At 34.7% G+C, this 16,837-nt stretch overlaps 1 protein-coding gene and 3 non-coding genes across 4 annotated transcripts; 1 reads left to right on the top strand and 3 right to left on the bottom strand.

Annotated features, from left to right (window-relative positions):
• Window positions 1-619: 619 nt before the first annotated feature.
• LOC137823246 (small nucleolar RNA snoR77Y) lies at window positions 620-695 on the bottom strand. The gene has a single exon (XR_011083099.1). It is a non-coding gene; the product is annotated as a small nucleolar RNA snoR77Y (small nucleolar RNA).
• Window positions 696-739: 44 nt separating this feature from the next.
• On the bottom strand, window positions 740-897 carry LOC137823255 (small nucleolar RNA snoR2/U65). Its single transcript, XR_011083108.1, has one exon. It is a non-coding gene; the product is annotated as a small nucleolar RNA snoR2/U65 (small nucleolar RNA).
• Window positions 898-937: 40 nt separating this feature from the next.
• On the bottom strand, window positions 938-1,063 carry LOC137823241 (small nucleolar RNA Z112). The gene has a single exon (XR_011083094.1). It is a non-coding gene; the product is annotated as a small nucleolar RNA Z112 (small nucleolar RNA).
• Window positions 1,064-11,194: 10,131 nt separating this feature from the next.
• LOC137822337 (uncharacterized) lies at window positions 11,195-16,627 on the top strand. The gene has a single exon (XM_068627219.1). The coding sequence runs from the start codon at window positions 11,195-11,197 to the stop codon at window positions 16,625-16,627; it is 5,433 nt and encodes a 1,810-aa protein (XP_068483320.1).
• The last annotated feature ends 210 nt before the right edge of the window (window positions 16,628-16,837 follow it).

The following is a 16,837-nucleotide window of genomic DNA, read 5'->3' on the forward strand; positions in this document are numbered from 1 at the left end:
TAATATTATACTTTATTATTTTTCTAAAATAAAACCAAAAAAAAACATTTATGAGTCTAACAAGTGTTACAACAAGGTATCCCAAAACCAATTAAAGGCGGTGCATAAAATTGACTTCAAATATGTGAATTTTAAGACTTCTACAATGCATATTTCTATGCTAATTTGCGTCTGCATACCAAGGGGGAAGCAAAAATGGAAAATTAAGTATTTTCTTCCTCCATAGTGACCACTTTCCTGCAAAAAATTATTCCGACACTTTCCTTGTTATCTACAAAAGTTATTCCGGCACTTCAATACATAAAAAAGTAAAATCTTAGTATTTAATATTCAGTACAATATATAATAATAATATATTAATTTATTTTAAAAACTCGTAATTATTTATATGATTATGATTATTATGGATTCACTATTATTATTATTCACTATTAATTCACTATTTTGGACCTGTTTATCCTCGGTTGAATATAATGAGTTCACTCATATCAGTCCACACCAAATGAATTCTGAGACCACCAGTGTTCAGGATAGTTAGGGGGTCTAAATACCCACTCGGTGTCAACCGAGTACAAAGGATAAAACTTAACAATATTTCAGTAAAATTCCAAAAACAGATGACAAGCCTCAGTTAGCCAGAAATTGTCATCAAATATCAGACGGTAATTCCAATTAAACTAAATCATCATCGGCTTCATCACACTAAAAACGAATGACATAATGTTCAAACAAACAATAAAAATGTAATCGCACAAAACGGCTCCGCAGATCATAAGTATGAGATCCACAGATTCCTATCAAGATGCGAAACAAAGGAAATTCCCTTTTGCTTTTGGTCCAATCATAGCATCACTGGTCACTGCCAAATTGAAGCTACCAGAGACGTGGCATCGGACCTAACCCTAGAAAACCAATAATAATTAATAAATAATAAGAAAACCCTCAGAGACCCGTTCCAAATCACACACACAGAACCACAAAGAACAAGTCCTTTGATCAGCGCTGCGTTTAGAGTGTCATACGGCACTTCCTATCAATGAAGGGAGATCCTCCTCACAGGGTATTTTCGCATCTCCATTCTCTATCAAGCCAACATTCATAAAATTAAGCACAAAATAACAACCATTGTGAACAGAATCAGAAGCTACCGAATACATGAACATGAAGCAATAACAGAGAGTGTGCCACTCCGCTGTGAGGCCAACCCTAAACAACCGATTCACTGAGAAGAAACTTTGGATGTCATATTTATAGACATGCTTACTGTACTGTTAGGGTTAGCGCCGCCCATGTCAATGGCATTGGGCTTTCAGTTATGCAAATGGCCCAATAATGTTTCTATTATATATTTGAAAAAAAAAAATCTAGGCAAGAAATAGTAAATAGTAAGAAAAAATAGTAAATATAAATTACCTTTCTTAATAATAATTGAACAGTTTTGTTTTTCTTCTTCCTATGTGTAATATATATTCTCATTCAATTATTATTTTTATTCAAATTATGAATTGCATATATTTTATTTAAATAAGTATATAACATTAATGTAATTACATAACATAACAAAAAATTGAATATACAAGCAAGATAATACATTTGTATCTTACTTATAATGTTTATTAATAATTTTAATATATGGATAAATTTATTTAAAGAATTTAATTTTTATGAATGTAAAAAAATGGTCAATTAATATACACATGCACATGACTTAAAGTGTGTGAGAGATAGATCAAATCCTACATATGCAAGTTTAATTGACATTTATATCTTTAATAGCTTTCTATTAAAAGGTAATTTTTGGAAGATGTGCTAAAGTGATAAAATAATTTTGGTTATAATATTATATGAAAATCACTAGTCTTATTTCTTTTGTATTAAAAGATGATAAGTAAACTCATTATGATAAATCTTAAGTTGAGAATTAGAAGGTAAATCCATCAAACATGATTCGTAACTATTGATACCTCTTTAGATAAACTTCCTTAAATGAACTTGGATGGCTCTCGATCATGAAGTTTGAAACTTATAACTCAAAAAACAATTAAATTTTATAGAAAAATAATGAACAATATTCATGAAAATCAAAGTATTAGATCGAAATTAAATCATATACAAAATCATATAATTTTATCATTAGACATGAATTTAATCAAGTGATACAACAAGGGTAAATGTTTAATTCATAAGAATAAAACAAGAAAAATACAGCCATGGAAAAGATAAAAGATTAATCTACTTTCTCAAGATGAAGATAAGTGCTAAAAGACAATCACTTCAATTTAGAAAACTAACTCAAAATAAGAATTTAAGATTGAGAATTTACCTCTTAAGTCACAATTAGATAGAAAGCCCATGACTCTTGTATTTCATGTTTGCATGTTGTTTTACAATGAAAAGCCTTCATGCTTACATAAACACAAACACAAAATATGAAGAATATATGGCTTGTTTGGTTGTTGCCCTATTCCTTCAAAACAAGGTCATTAGACCATTGTTTGGTTGGTTCTCCTAAATTGCCAACCAAGGTTTCTCACTAGAAAGAGAAGTTAAGTCTTACGATAAATACAAAAGTTATGCACTCTTTAGGATAGTTATGGAAGATAAAAAGTGTTCTTGCGACACATAGAGATTAAAGGCTTTAGTGTTAACATTGGAAACATTTTGGCGACTGTAGTTTTATTGCTTGTCTTTAACTTAAGAGATTCACCCAAGATATTTATACTAGTTCACTTTTAACCAAGAGCTACATCTAGTCCTCAGCTAACCACTGAGAATTCACTATGTAATCAAATCTATATTACACAACACACACCAAAGTGATGATCTTGAACCCTTTAAGAACACACACCACCTTTGGTAAAACACACACAGTTTTCAGAATAACCCTCTAAAACTGCACCACACCAAATCACACAGAAATACAATGATTGAGGAAGAAGGAATATAATACACTTGGGTAAATCGAAGATTCAAGTTCAGAATATAAGACCCAATCTTATTTCACACTTGAGATGATGCAAAAGCTCTCTGAAATCTTGAAAACTCTTTTTGATTGATCTTTCTTACTTAGTTAATGCTTGGGAGCGTAAAACAACATTTTTATACTTCAATCAAATGGTCAAGACTTTTAATTCAAGAACCAAAAGCTATTAGGATCATTAAAAAACAGTTTAACCAACTTAACAAAATTTTGTTGAGGTTTTCAGAAAATCAATGGATTGTATTTTCGAAACAATCAATTTAATTTTCCGAAACAATCGATTGAATTTGTTTGACAACAAAGTCAAACTTTTCAAATTCTTTTTAAAATCCACTAAGTGTAAACAACCGGTTAAATTGACATTTTAACAAGTTGAATTTTCACACTCTTTAGAAAACACATATTTTTTTAAAATAATTAAGATTCAATTAACTTTGGATCATCATAAAGAGTGAATTAACAATTCAAAGATTACTACACAAAAAAAAAACCAACATTACTCTTGAATTTTGAGACATCAAAGCACCTTGTTCAACAAGGGTGTTCAATCCAAATCTAATATAAATTTAAATATTTGCATTAGACTTTAAATTCAAATCTATTTTTTTATAAAAACAAATTAAATTTTTATAATTTAAATTTAAATATTTAGATTAATTTTTAAATTTAAATCCATATATTTTTATAAAACAAATTGATTTTTTATAATTCCAAATCCAATCCAGATTAATATTTTTTATAAATAAATTAAATTTTAAATCTAAATTAATATTTTTTTAGGAAAATTAACATAATATTAATAGAATAATATGTAAAAAAATTAATATTGTATAAATATTAAAAAAATATAATAATATTATAATTTAATAATACTAAAAATTAGCATTACAAAAAAAAGAAAATGAACCTTGTGACCACTCCTAAAGGGCTAATAGGAACACAGTGGAAGAGTAGGGTTTGAATGTGATATTTACAAGGCAAATGCTCCCTGCACCCAACACTTTTGAACCTGCACCTAACATAATTACAAAAATTCCGAAAATATCCTTTATTTCGGAAATAAAAATTCGGAATTGAAAATAATGCATTCCAGAAAAATAAATCCGGAAGAGATTTTGTGTTTCGGATATAAAAATCCGGAAAAAGAAAATCAAAATCCCATTCCGGATAAAAAAATCCGGAACTGAAAACAATGCATTCCGGAAAAAATTATCTGGAAGAGATTATTGTGTTCTGGAAAAGGAGGTCCAGAATGTAATTTTATATGTACCCCATTTTTTTAAGGGTATTTTCGGTTTTTCCCATATAATTGGGTGTATGGTGCAGGAAGCAATTGCCTGTTTACAGCCATGCTAAGATTATTTGTCGCAGAGTGCCACATTTCAATCACATTGATCTGGAATTTCTTCTTTTGGGCCTCAAAAATAAGCTTTGACTCAGGATTTCTTTCTCAACCTCCATATTTCTGTCATGCACCCTTCTAAATATGTAAATTTTTATTTTATTTTTCTCAGAAGTTAAGAAGACTATATAATTCAGAATTAAGAAGATTTTCTAAATTATCTAATCCGAAATTGTTTTTTACTTATAAATTATATAATGTGAAAGTTATTCTTTAAAAAAAAAATATGGATTGTACGATCTATAGAAGTTATTTTTTGCTTAATAAATATTTTTGAATTTCAGAAGTTAGTTTTAGTTTTTGGATAACATAATATTTTTAACTTTTAGATTGCGAAATTTGAATAATTTCCAGATTATGCCATTCAAAAATCTTTCTGTCAAAAATAATTTTCAAATTATACAATTTAAAAAAGATAAAATGAGAATTTTTATATTTACAAGAGAAGAGGATGAAAATATTAAGATAGATAAAGAAATGTCTGCTATAGACTTTGCTTGAACAAAACACGAAATAATTTAAGGCTGAACTACATGTCCAACAACAAAAAAAAGTACAAAAAACATAATGAACTTACACTAGGGTACTTCTTTCTGCACCACTGTATTTTGCTTCCTTCCTGCACCACAACAGAAATGTAAATTGACAAAATTCACTTTGGAGGTTTTAAGAACCCAAACACAATCTCCTTCTTTTCTTTCACTTTTGTTGTCACTATTTAGAGCAAGCGACGCTAAATATTCTAGACAATTTTAGTACACTCTCGTAGACATAGACATACATGTATGCTTTCCAATAACATTGTGGTGGATGGTTTTGAAAACGTTGTTAGTCAAAGAAGAAAAATAAAACTCTTTTTTTTCTTCCAAAATTGATAATTCGTAATATTTGTGAAAATAGAAAATCCACGATAAATTGTGAGAGTGGATACATATTATATTATGGAAATGATCGTCTATAACCATTTCATAATACTCTTTCTGAAATACATTTTATGAATTCTAAATTTATTGTTTTGGAAGTAAAAAAATGTTAAAAAAAATATTATGAAATAAGATTTTTTGTCTTTCAATTTTTTTAATAAAAAAACCTTTTGCTTACAAAACACCTTCTATTATTATTGAATTACCTAAAACTATGTAGAGGTGTAGTAAGAAACACCCTTACACTATTTGGAACAAAAACAAATCATCCTACTGACAAGTTTTGCTCCTTTAGAAGATAATTTACTTTTAGTAAAAATTAAGTTTCAGTGAATTGATTTTAGAAAGCTATTGGAACAAAAAAGAAAGGTCAAAGTTTAATAAAAAATAATAATGTTACCTGTTAGCAATAGATAAGGTTACAGTAAAAATTGAACTCAAATTTTCATTGGATTTAAGTTTCCAGAGGTTAAAGTATTCTTAACATTCTTTTATCAGCAAAGTATTTTTAATAAAGATTCATTAAAAGAGAAAAAAAAGACTATATTTAAAGTTTTCTTCAATCACAAACATTAATACATACCACGAAAAAATACACTTATTTTATAATCATTTTGTAATAGCTCGTTTGATTTTTATTAAACAAAAAAAAATATTATTTAATAATATATAAAGTAATAAAAAAAATTCGAATTCAATATAAATCTTTATCAACTATTTTACTCTTTTTTCCTCCCACAATTCTCTTTAAAAAAAACCTTAAAAAACTATTCATTTTATAAGATCGTTAAATTTGTACAGTAACTATTTAATAAATTCCATTTTTTCAACTAAAAAACATAGAATTTAAATTCTTATTAGCATTATACACAGGACTTTTCTTATGAGAGAGACCAAAAGGGATCTAGAGCCAAAATGATAAAAGGTTTAAGATTTAGATAGGTATGTTATGATTATATAGGTTTTGTTTTATTTCATCTTAAAATAGTAGGATACTGATACATGTTATATATATATATATATATATATAATTTATTGATAGACACCATGAATGTTAAAGAAAGAGAGAGAAGGAGATTAAACATGAACCCTAATTCTCAGCCACATTCACATGCATAAACTCTACTAGTACACCTTGTTTGCTTTCTACATTCTCCACTCTCCATAGATAATATTGTCTTTGAATTATTTTGTTCTCTATTCTCCTGTCTCACTTGCCCACCACTCTCAATTTTTTCAAGGGACAACTCACATAACACAATCACTTTTTCAAAGAACAATTTGTTATTATTTAATAATAATAAATAATTATTATCATTATTACTTTATTGTGGTGTTCCTAAGGAGGAGGTATGTTCATTATCCTTAATCAAATTCTCCTAGCTACCAATTAGGTTTCTGAGCTTGGATTATGCATACATAATCTTTTTGGTTACTATTAAGATACAGACAAACAACCTTTTCTTCAAATCTTCATGTACAAAGCCCGAGATAAAGAAGAAAAAAAATAGCTAGCTACAATATATTCTATCGTCTTGTTCAATATGGATTGTTATCTACACGTGTCATCATGTTATTGGCATATGGCACTTGAATCAAACACAAATCAACATTTTATAGTTTTCTTTTTGTACTGTTTTGTGCCTGTAATATTTAATTAGTGCTAGATAATGTAAATTAATTAGGGTAGATGATTGATCCTAAGAGATCAATTAGGGATTTGTCGGGTAGATTTTAGACCCCTTGAATGCATAATCAATTCAGCTACAAAAATATGAATAATACAGAAGGGAACATTGTTATGACACTAGGGCCCAAAGGTCTCTTGAGGGTCATTTTTATTGTTCTTCATCTCAAAAGCAAAATTGCACATTACTTGGAAACTTTTCATTCTTTGAGAAAAAAAAAAAACCCCAGTTACATTGTAGATGCATTATCATACTTTCCTCACCATTCCAACTTTAGATAGAGGTGTTTATTGATATGGGTAACTCATTAATTCAATGGGACCAAACTAACTGCATTTGATTTAATTTTATATTTCATTCAATATATATAATTCAATTCAACTTGTACTAATTTAGGTAATGATGTAAAAAAAGTCAAGAGATCACACTCATTTATGCAAGATTTTAGTTTATTTAGTTATTACTTATATATTTATCTTATTTTTCAATTAAAGAACAAAAATATAAAATGAGGTATTAGAAGTGAAATATCCATATACAACACTAGAAAAGAGAGAGAGAGAGAGAAAAGTTGTGCAAAGAATAATTATAAAGACACTCCAAGGTAAGATAAAAGCTACATGACGTAAAATATGCCCAACCATACTTAAGGAATCAATAATATTGGACTTTCAATGTTATTTGACATAAAAGAATAAAAGAATATTGTTGAAGAGACTAAGACCAACCAAACATAGCTTTGTTATTTCTTAATTAGACTTGTTTTGCCCGTGATAAAAGTTTAACTTGGATTGATTTGATTTAAAATAAGAAACTAAATTTATTTATTTTTAGATTTTAGAACACATAACATGAAACTCAAAAATATTCATCATGAGAGAAAAAAAAATCTATATAAGTGTAAAATCTTGTATCTTAAAGTAGAAAAAAAAAATATGACCATAAAAGAATAAGAACAGCATAAATGAAGAGATAGAACAAGAATTCTTAGAAGTTTACCATTGTACATGAGTTTAATACCTACATTATAAGAAAATCATTAAATAAAAATCAATTGTTGAGACTAAAAATAATTAGTTACTATATTGATTAAATTATATATTATTTTAGAAACTAAAAAGATTATTGATATCTAAAGTAATTAGATTTAGGATGTCTTTTAAGTGTTTTGTGTTTGAGTTTGTGGTTTTATTTGTATGATAGGCGTTTCTTGGTAGGGTGAGAACAAAGAGAAACTTTGTATAAAGGTTGAACCACCCATGAAGTGGTTCACGTTTATTGATTTTTTATTGTTGATAAAAAAAAATATTGAGCCGAGTCAACCTGGGACCATGTTGAGTCGAGTGGGCTCAAGCCCATGTCGAGTTGAGTGGGCCTAGCTAGAGCTGACCTAGCCCGGGTTGAGGTCGAGTTGAGTAGACCTGGGCTCAAGTCCATATCGAGTCGAGTCAGCTCGGGCTGAGGTCGAGTTAAGTCGGTTTGGTACCAAGTCGAGTAGAGTCGACTCGAGTTCAAGTCGAGCTGAGTCGGCGCGGGTTCAGGTCTAGTCGGCCTAGGTTCAGGTCTAGCCAAGTCGACCTAGATCCAGTTCTACCATATTCGACCCAAGTTCAGGTCTAGCCGATTTGATCCGTATCCGGGTCAAATCAAGTCAATCCTTATACAGATCGAGATAAATTTAATCTAATTGACAAAGTAGATTTAATATAAATTTAATCTATTTTAATAAATTTGGAAAAATCCAAATAATTTTAATTTAATTAAAATAGATATATATATATATTTTAAATTCAATCTATTTTATTAGATGAAATTAAATTTATATTAAATTTTTATTTGATCTAACTAAAATAGATATAAATTTTAAATTTAATCTATTTTATTAGATTAAATTGAATTTAGATTGAATTTTGAAAAATCTACTCTATCCCCCACCCTAGTTTGCCTTGAAATTTGATATTGGCAATTTGGTGATTATTTTTTTTGTTTGTCTTTATTATATTATGATATTGGTGATTCTATTCTTATCGAGTGTTTGTTAATTTTCAGGAACACGATCATAAATAAATGACAATGAAGACTGATTGAAAATACATTTACATGTTAAATTTACTTAGTATTTATTAAATAAGTTCTAAAATTTGGCTACATATGATTGTCTTTATACAATTGACTTTAATTGATTATTAACTAAAGTCTAAAATTTTAACTTCGGAATTTTTTAATATTTTGTTCAATAATTGTCTCTTTAGTTATATTACGCTTTATAAATTTTAGTCATAAAAAAATAAAATATATTAATTTCATTGTTTTTAAGGAGTACATTAAACGCAACTAAAAAAATTTCGGCCTGAGCAGGAACAATTTCTGGTGATAGTTATTGTACACCATGAACATGCCATTTTTTTTAAGTGATTGAAATAGATAATACTACAAACAACTTATATAAGTTAATAGATTATCATTCAAAATATAAATTAAACATTTATAATTTATAACGTGTTAGAAAGTTGAGTAGATTAATTAACAAATTACTACAAATAATTGTTCAATAAATGCCTTTTTTAAGCAATCAGTGTGAAAAAGTTTTATAATTTGAAAATTCATAAATTAAGTGGAAAGAAATATTATAAAGTGAGACATTACCAATGTTCTCTGAATTCTGCATGGGAATTCATTAGCATTTTGACAATTCTGGCTTTCAACTAATGAGAAAGTTGAGTGAGTTGTAAATCAATTTTGAAGCTAATTATGTTGCAAATCTACCAACAGCAAGGTTTTAAGATTGCTTTGAGATTAAGCCACAGTTTGTCAAATCAAATAGGGACTGAATTATGAAATGACTTTAGCATTTTACTAATTAGAATGGTTAATTTCTTTCTTATTTTTCGATTTTAACATCATGATTCTGGACTGAATTCAGGTGGCAATAATTTTAATTTTGATAAGCCTGACTCTCACTAACTTTTTTTTTCTTTTCACATACGTAGTCATTAAAATACTATTTTTCAACCATTTATTCTCAACATAACGAGTATATTACTTTTAATTACAAATTAAAAAAAAAGAACAATTTGAAAAACACCTTGGTTTCCATGTCTTAAAAAAATTATATAAAAAGGTAATAGAAAAAAATTAATAGAGAAGTATTAACTACCAAATACAATTGCATTATTACAGTAATTATATATATATATATATATATATATATATATATATATATATTAAAACTATCTATGAGACACACAAGTATGTGTAAGATCTACTACAAGACAATCATGAAATAGAAACCAATTTTTAGAGACCAAAATAATTAGTTGCAATAGTAACTAAATTAGATACCATTTTAGAAATTAAAAAAAAATTGATTTCTATATTAGTTTCTATTATTGTTAAATAGTTTCTAAATTGTTATCTAATTAACAACCAAAGTTTTAGATACCAAATTTAGAAACTAAATAATTGGTAGTTAAAAGCTTGGTTGCTAATTAGATACCAATTTAGAAACTATTTAACAATAATATAAAGTAATTTAGAACCAATTTGTTTTTTAGTTTCTAAAATGGTCTCTAATTTAGTTACTGTACCGGTCGGCACCGGACGACCGCAGGATTCTCATGGTAAAATTATTACAAAAACCCCTGCGTCTTATACGACTCTTCGTCCTTCCATGACCTCTAGCCGGACGACCGAATGGTTTATGTCGAATAAATCTAATTTAATCCAGAACGTGGTTACACGTGTAGAAAAGAGCAGTTATAACAACCATTGACGAAGTAAAAACACGTTCTCTAGACCACTCCCCTGGTTTTCAGGAAACCACCAGGCACGACCCAAAGACCACTAAGCATGTCTCTAACCATCAACTGATTGGCCCACATGGCCAAGGCCCAGGTCAACCTACTAAAGGGACTTCTGAAAAGGGGGAAAAGGTACGTTTTCCATACTATCAGAGAATTCTCACTTGAGCACCATCGCTGACTTGAGCGTCGGAGTGCAATCGCAGGTACCCCCGCCGGCCGACCGAAGCACGCGAAGAGAAAGAAGACTTGAAGAATAGGACAACCAAGAGTGAAGAAGACACCTTGTATCGACGTGGATCAACATTACTCAGTCCCCAATATCCATACAGGTACAATTGGCGCCCACCGTGGGGCCGAGTAATCATTATTTCCAGACCCAAAGATCCCAACGCTTGAAGATGGGCTCAACGGCAAACAACAACAACAATGATATCTCTGAAGAGCATAGGACCATACTACAAACCCTCCAGATTCAGATGCAGGAGTTACTCCAAAAAGGAGTCATCGATCAACTTCGCCAGGATGAAGAAAGGAAAAGACGAGAAGAAGAGCGTCAACAACACGCAGAGGAGATAGCACAATTGAAAGAACAGAACAAGAGATTGTTGGATAGACTTGAGCAATCTGAACGCGAAGGGCATTCACGTGCACCTTCTCCATCACCGTTCCAATCAGGAACAAGAACAATAGCCCAGGCTATACCTCACACGTCACTCGTTCAACACACCCGTCAGAGTGTGAAGCCAGTAACCCCAAACGAGGTAGCAAACCCGAAAGGCCATCCGTTCACTGATGACATCATAGCCACTCCTCTCCCTGACAAGTGGAGGGGCCTAACGATAAACCTTTATGACGGTTCCACAGACCCAGACGAACATCTGAATATATTTAGAACTCAAATGACCCTTTACACAACCGACCGAACGGTATGGTGTAAAGTCTTCCCCACCTCTCTCAGGGAAGGCCCCCTTGGATGGTTTTCGGACCTTCCACCCAATTCCATTGCAAGCTTCGACGCTTTGGAATTGAAGTTCACCACGCAATACGCCACAAGTAGACCTCATCGGACATCCTCCATGTCTCTTCTAAATGTCAAACAAGAAAGGGGAGAATCATTGAGAACATTCATGAACAGATTTAGCAAAGTGTGTATGAACATTCGTAATCTTAATCCAGAAATAGCCATGCATCATTTGGTCTCGGCCATACTACCAGGAAGGTTCACTGAAAGCCTTATCAAACGACCTCCGTGCAATATGGATGAATTAAGAACAAGAGCAACAAAGTTCATGCAGATAGAAGAACATATTGACTATCATCGAAAAACTTATGTTGAGAACACGGACAAGAGCAAAGGAATTCGTCCCCCCACAATACCGACCGACCGAGAACGACATCGCCCCAATGGGGGACCCCGTTTCCACAACTACACTCCCTTGATTGTACCAAGGGGTAAGGTTCTCGACGAAGCACTGCAGATTGAATTGATTCCGACATTGAGGCCATCACAAACCCCTCCCAATGCCGACACCAGTAAACGTTGCCAATACCATCGTAACTATGGCCACACGACCGAAGGATGCCAAGCACTGAAAGATAAAATTGAAGAGCTCGTCCAGGCCGGTCATCTGCGCAAGTTCGTGAAAACCACCATCACTGCACCCAGGTCACCCCAGCGTGATCATGATCCCCGCGAACGTTCGGGACGAAGAGACGACCGGACCCGTGACAACCACTATCGTTCAAACAGAAGAAAAAGAAGCGAAAGTCCGATCAGACGAACGAGGCCTAAAAGCGAAAGCCCTGAACGTAGAAGTCGAACTAAACAAAAAGTTCGCACAGTCATCAATACAATCGCTGGACCGGTGTCGCTCGGTCAGCCCCCTCAAGAAATTAATTACATTGCAGGTGGCTTTGCGGGTGGAGGATGCTCTAATTCAGCAAGAAAAAAACATTTGAGAGCAATTCAATCCGTTCATTCGACTCCCACGCAACGCCGACCGCATATACCACCAATCACTTTCACTGACGAAGACTTCGCAGCAATCGATCCATCTCAAGATGACCCCATGGTAATAACTGTGGAGATAGATAAATTTGCAATTGCAAAAGTTTTGGTAGATCAGGGTAGCTCGGTCGACATCCTATATTGGGAAACGTTTAAGAAGATGAAGATTCCAGAAGCAGAGATACAACCCTACAACGAGCAGATAGTTGGTTTCTCAGGGGAAAGAGTGGATACGAAAGGATTTATCGATCTATACACCACGTTCGGGGATGATTACCTCAGCAAGACCATCAACATACGATATCTACTCGTTAATGCCAATACATCGTACAATATTTTGCTCGGTCGACCATCTATCAACAGATTGAAAGCCATTGTCTCAACTCCTCATTTAGCTATGAAGTTCCCCTCGGTCAATGGAGATATAGCAACCGTGCATGTAGACCAGAAGACAGCACGAGAGTGTTATGTAGCTAGCCTGAAGGTGGAGCCGACCCGAAGGCTTTATACCACGTCAGCCGAACGGACCACAGAGCGAAGAGGTCGGTCAACAGAAAGACGCTCCAGAGGAAGAGAATCTAGAAGACACTTGGTCGCTTTAGTCGATCTAGATCCTCGACTGGATGATCCCCGAATGGAAGCAGGAGAAGATCTTCAACCCATATTCCTTCGGGACAAAGACCGGAAAACATACATGGGAACATCCCTCAAACCAGACGACCGAGAGACGATCGGTAAAACATTAACAAAGAACGCTGATCTTTTCGCCTGGACGGCCGCAGACATGCCAGGGGTAAAATCAGATGTGATTACCCATCGATTGTCTGTTTATACAGAGGCCAGGCCGATCGCTCAAAAGAAAAGGAAACTAGGTGAAGAACGGCGCAAAGCCGCACGAGAAGAAACCGACAAGCTAATCCAAGCTGGTTTTATTCAAAAGGCCCACTATACGACATGGCTAGCCAATGTAGTGATGGTAAAAAAGACGAATGGAAAATGGAGAATGTGCGTAGACTACACAGACCTTAACAAGGCGTGCCCAAAGGACTCGTACCCTCTACCTACTATCGACCGGCTGGTCGACGGTGCAGCCGGTCATCAAATCTTAAGTTTCCTTGATGCTTATTCAGGTTACAATCAAATACAAATGTACCACCGTGATCGAGAAAAAACCGCATTTAGAACAGATTCTGATAATTTCTTCTATGAAGTCATGCCGTTCGGCCTCAAGAATGCAGGAGCCACATACCAGCGACTCATGGATCACGTATTCCACGACATGATCGGTCGGAATGTAGAAGTATACGTTGACGACATCGTCGTCAAATCAGACTCTTGCGAACAACATGTTTCTGACTTAAAAGAGGTTTTTCAAGCCTTGCGTCAATACCGCATGCGTTTAAACCCGGAGAAGTGCGCGTTCGGCGTAGAAGGGGGGAAGTTCTTAGGCTTCATGCTCACACATCGGGGTATAGAGGCTAATCCAGAAAAATGCAAGGCAATCACCGAAATGCGAAGTCCCAACGGACTCAAAGAGATCCAGAGACTAGTCGGCCGTCTCACTTCGTTGTCTCGATTCGTACCCAAGCTTGCCGAACGAACGAGACCCATCATAAAACTTCTGAAGAAGACAAGTAAATTTGAATGGACAGATGAATGTGAACAAAATTTCCAACAGTTAAAAGCATTTCTGGCATCTCCACCGGTCATCCAGAAACCGAACGCACGGGAACCCATTGTGGTCTACCTCGCCGTCTCCAATGAAGCGGTGAGTTCCGCTCTGGTACAAGAAATTGAAGCGGAAGAACGACCAGTATATTTTGTAAGTCGAGTCTTACATGACGCAGAAACCCGGTACCAAATGGTCGAAAAAGTTGCCTTCGCTTTGGTCATTACCGCACGACGGATGCGGATGTATTTCCAAAATCACAAGGTCATTGTTAGGACTAACTATCCCATTATGAAGATTCTCACCAAACCTGACCTCGCCGGACGAATGATAGGTTGGGCAGTCGAACTGTCAGAATTCCACATCGAATACCAACCCAGGGGAGCCATCAAGTCCCAAGCCCTCGCCGACTTCACAGCAGAACTCACTCCCTATCCGACCGAACGGACTCCCCGATGGACACTATACGTAGATGGGTCATCTAACAGTCGTTCGTCCGGAGCAGGAGTTGTACTTGAAGGACCAGGGGAGATTGTTGTCGAACAAGCCATGAAATTTGAATTTAAAACTTCCAATAATCAAGCCGAATACGAAGCTATAATCGCAGGTTTGCATCTGGCGATTGAATTGGAGATAACAAATATAACTTGTAAAAGCGACTCCCGTCTAGTCGTCGGACAACTTACAGGGGAGTATGAGGTAAGAGAAACATTACTCCAACAGTATTTTCATTTCGTAAAAAATCTTCTAAACAGGTTCACAGAAATCTCCTTCCAACACGTACGGAGGGAAAATAATACTAGGGCGGACGCTCTATCGAGATTGGCTACCCTAAAAAAGAAAGGCGTCCACCGGTCGGCCATACACGTGACCCTGGCTAAACCAAGTGTTGGTACCGAAGAATGCATGGCGACTGACACCCAACCTAACTGGATGACTCCCATAAAACAATATCTTACCGATGGTGTATGCGATCCACATTTGGAGAAAACGATGAAGTTACAAGCCGCCCGATACATACTGATTGGCGAAGATCTTTACAGGAGAGGGTATTCCCGTCCCCTCCTAAAATGCCTTGGTCCAGAACAAGTCACTTATGTAATGACCGAGTTACACGAAGGGATATGCGGAACCCATTCAGGAGCGCGGACTATGTCCGCCAAAATTCTAAGAGCAGGATACTACTGGCCGACCTTACAGGGAGATTGCACTGAATACGTTCAAAAGTGCGTGAAATGTCAAGAGTTCGGCACCTTATTGTACCAAAAACCAGAACACTTGCACTACATCCTATCCCCTTGGCCGTTCGTGAAATGGGGAATGGATATTATCGGACCTTTCACACCCGGAAAAGGGCAATGCAAGTTCCTACTGGTGGGTATAGATTACTTTACCAAATGGATTGAGGCTGAACCACTAACAGCCATCACCGCCCGGAACGTACAAAGCTTTGTGTGGAAAAACATTGTCTGCAGGTTCGGCCTACCTCAGATCATTATCACAGACAACGGTCGACAGTTCACCGACCGTGGGCTAGCTGAATTCTATGAGAAACTTCACATCAAACATATAAAGAGTTCGGTCGAACACCCTCAAACCAACGGTCAGGCGGAAGCCGCCAACAAAGTTATTCTCAATGAGTTAAAGAAGAGACTTGGCCCGTCCAAGGGAAATTGGACTGAAGAATTGTTAGAGGTTCTGTGGGCTTATCGTTGTACTCCCCAGTCAACAACTCAAGAAACACCTTATAGCCTGACGTACGGCACAAAAGCCATGATTCCGGTCGAAATCGGCGAGCCTTCACTACGCCGACAGACGTTAGACCTAGACTTAAACAAGGAAAGTCTACTAGTCGGCCTCGACCTCATCAATGAATTAAGGGACAAATGCAAGATAAGGGAAGAAGCATGCAAGATACGAGCAGCACGAAGGTACAACTCCAAAGTGAAGCCACGAAGCTATCAGAAAGGAGATCTAGTTTGGCGCATGCGCAGCGACGCCCGGAAGGACGGAGGAAAGTTTTCAAGCAATTGGGAAGGTCCGTTCCGCATCTCCGACACAGCAACAGGAGGAGCTTATTACTTAGAATATTTGTCAGGAAAATCTGTACCGAGAACGTGGAATGCCACGCATCTCAAATTCTATTACAGTTGATGAATAAACTTAGTGCACTCTTTCCTCGCTCGGTAGTTTTATCCCTAAGCAGGGTTTTCTACCGAGAAGGTTTTAACGAGGCACTTTACATCACCAATCTTGGTCAGAAATTCAATTAATTCACCGTTCATTCGGTCGGAATACATAACGAAAGTTATCCGAATCATAACTTAAACGTTATTCACCAATCTTGGTCAGAAATTCATTTAA

The sequence above is a fragment of the Phaseolus vulgaris genome, chromosome 9 (assembly GCF_000499845.2).
Source record: "Phaseolus vulgaris cultivar G19833 chromosome 9, P. vulgaris v2.0, whole genome shotgun sequence".
Taxonomy (NCBI): Eukaryota; Viridiplantae; Streptophyta; class Magnoliopsida; order Fabales; family Fabaceae; genus Phaseolus; species Phaseolus vulgaris.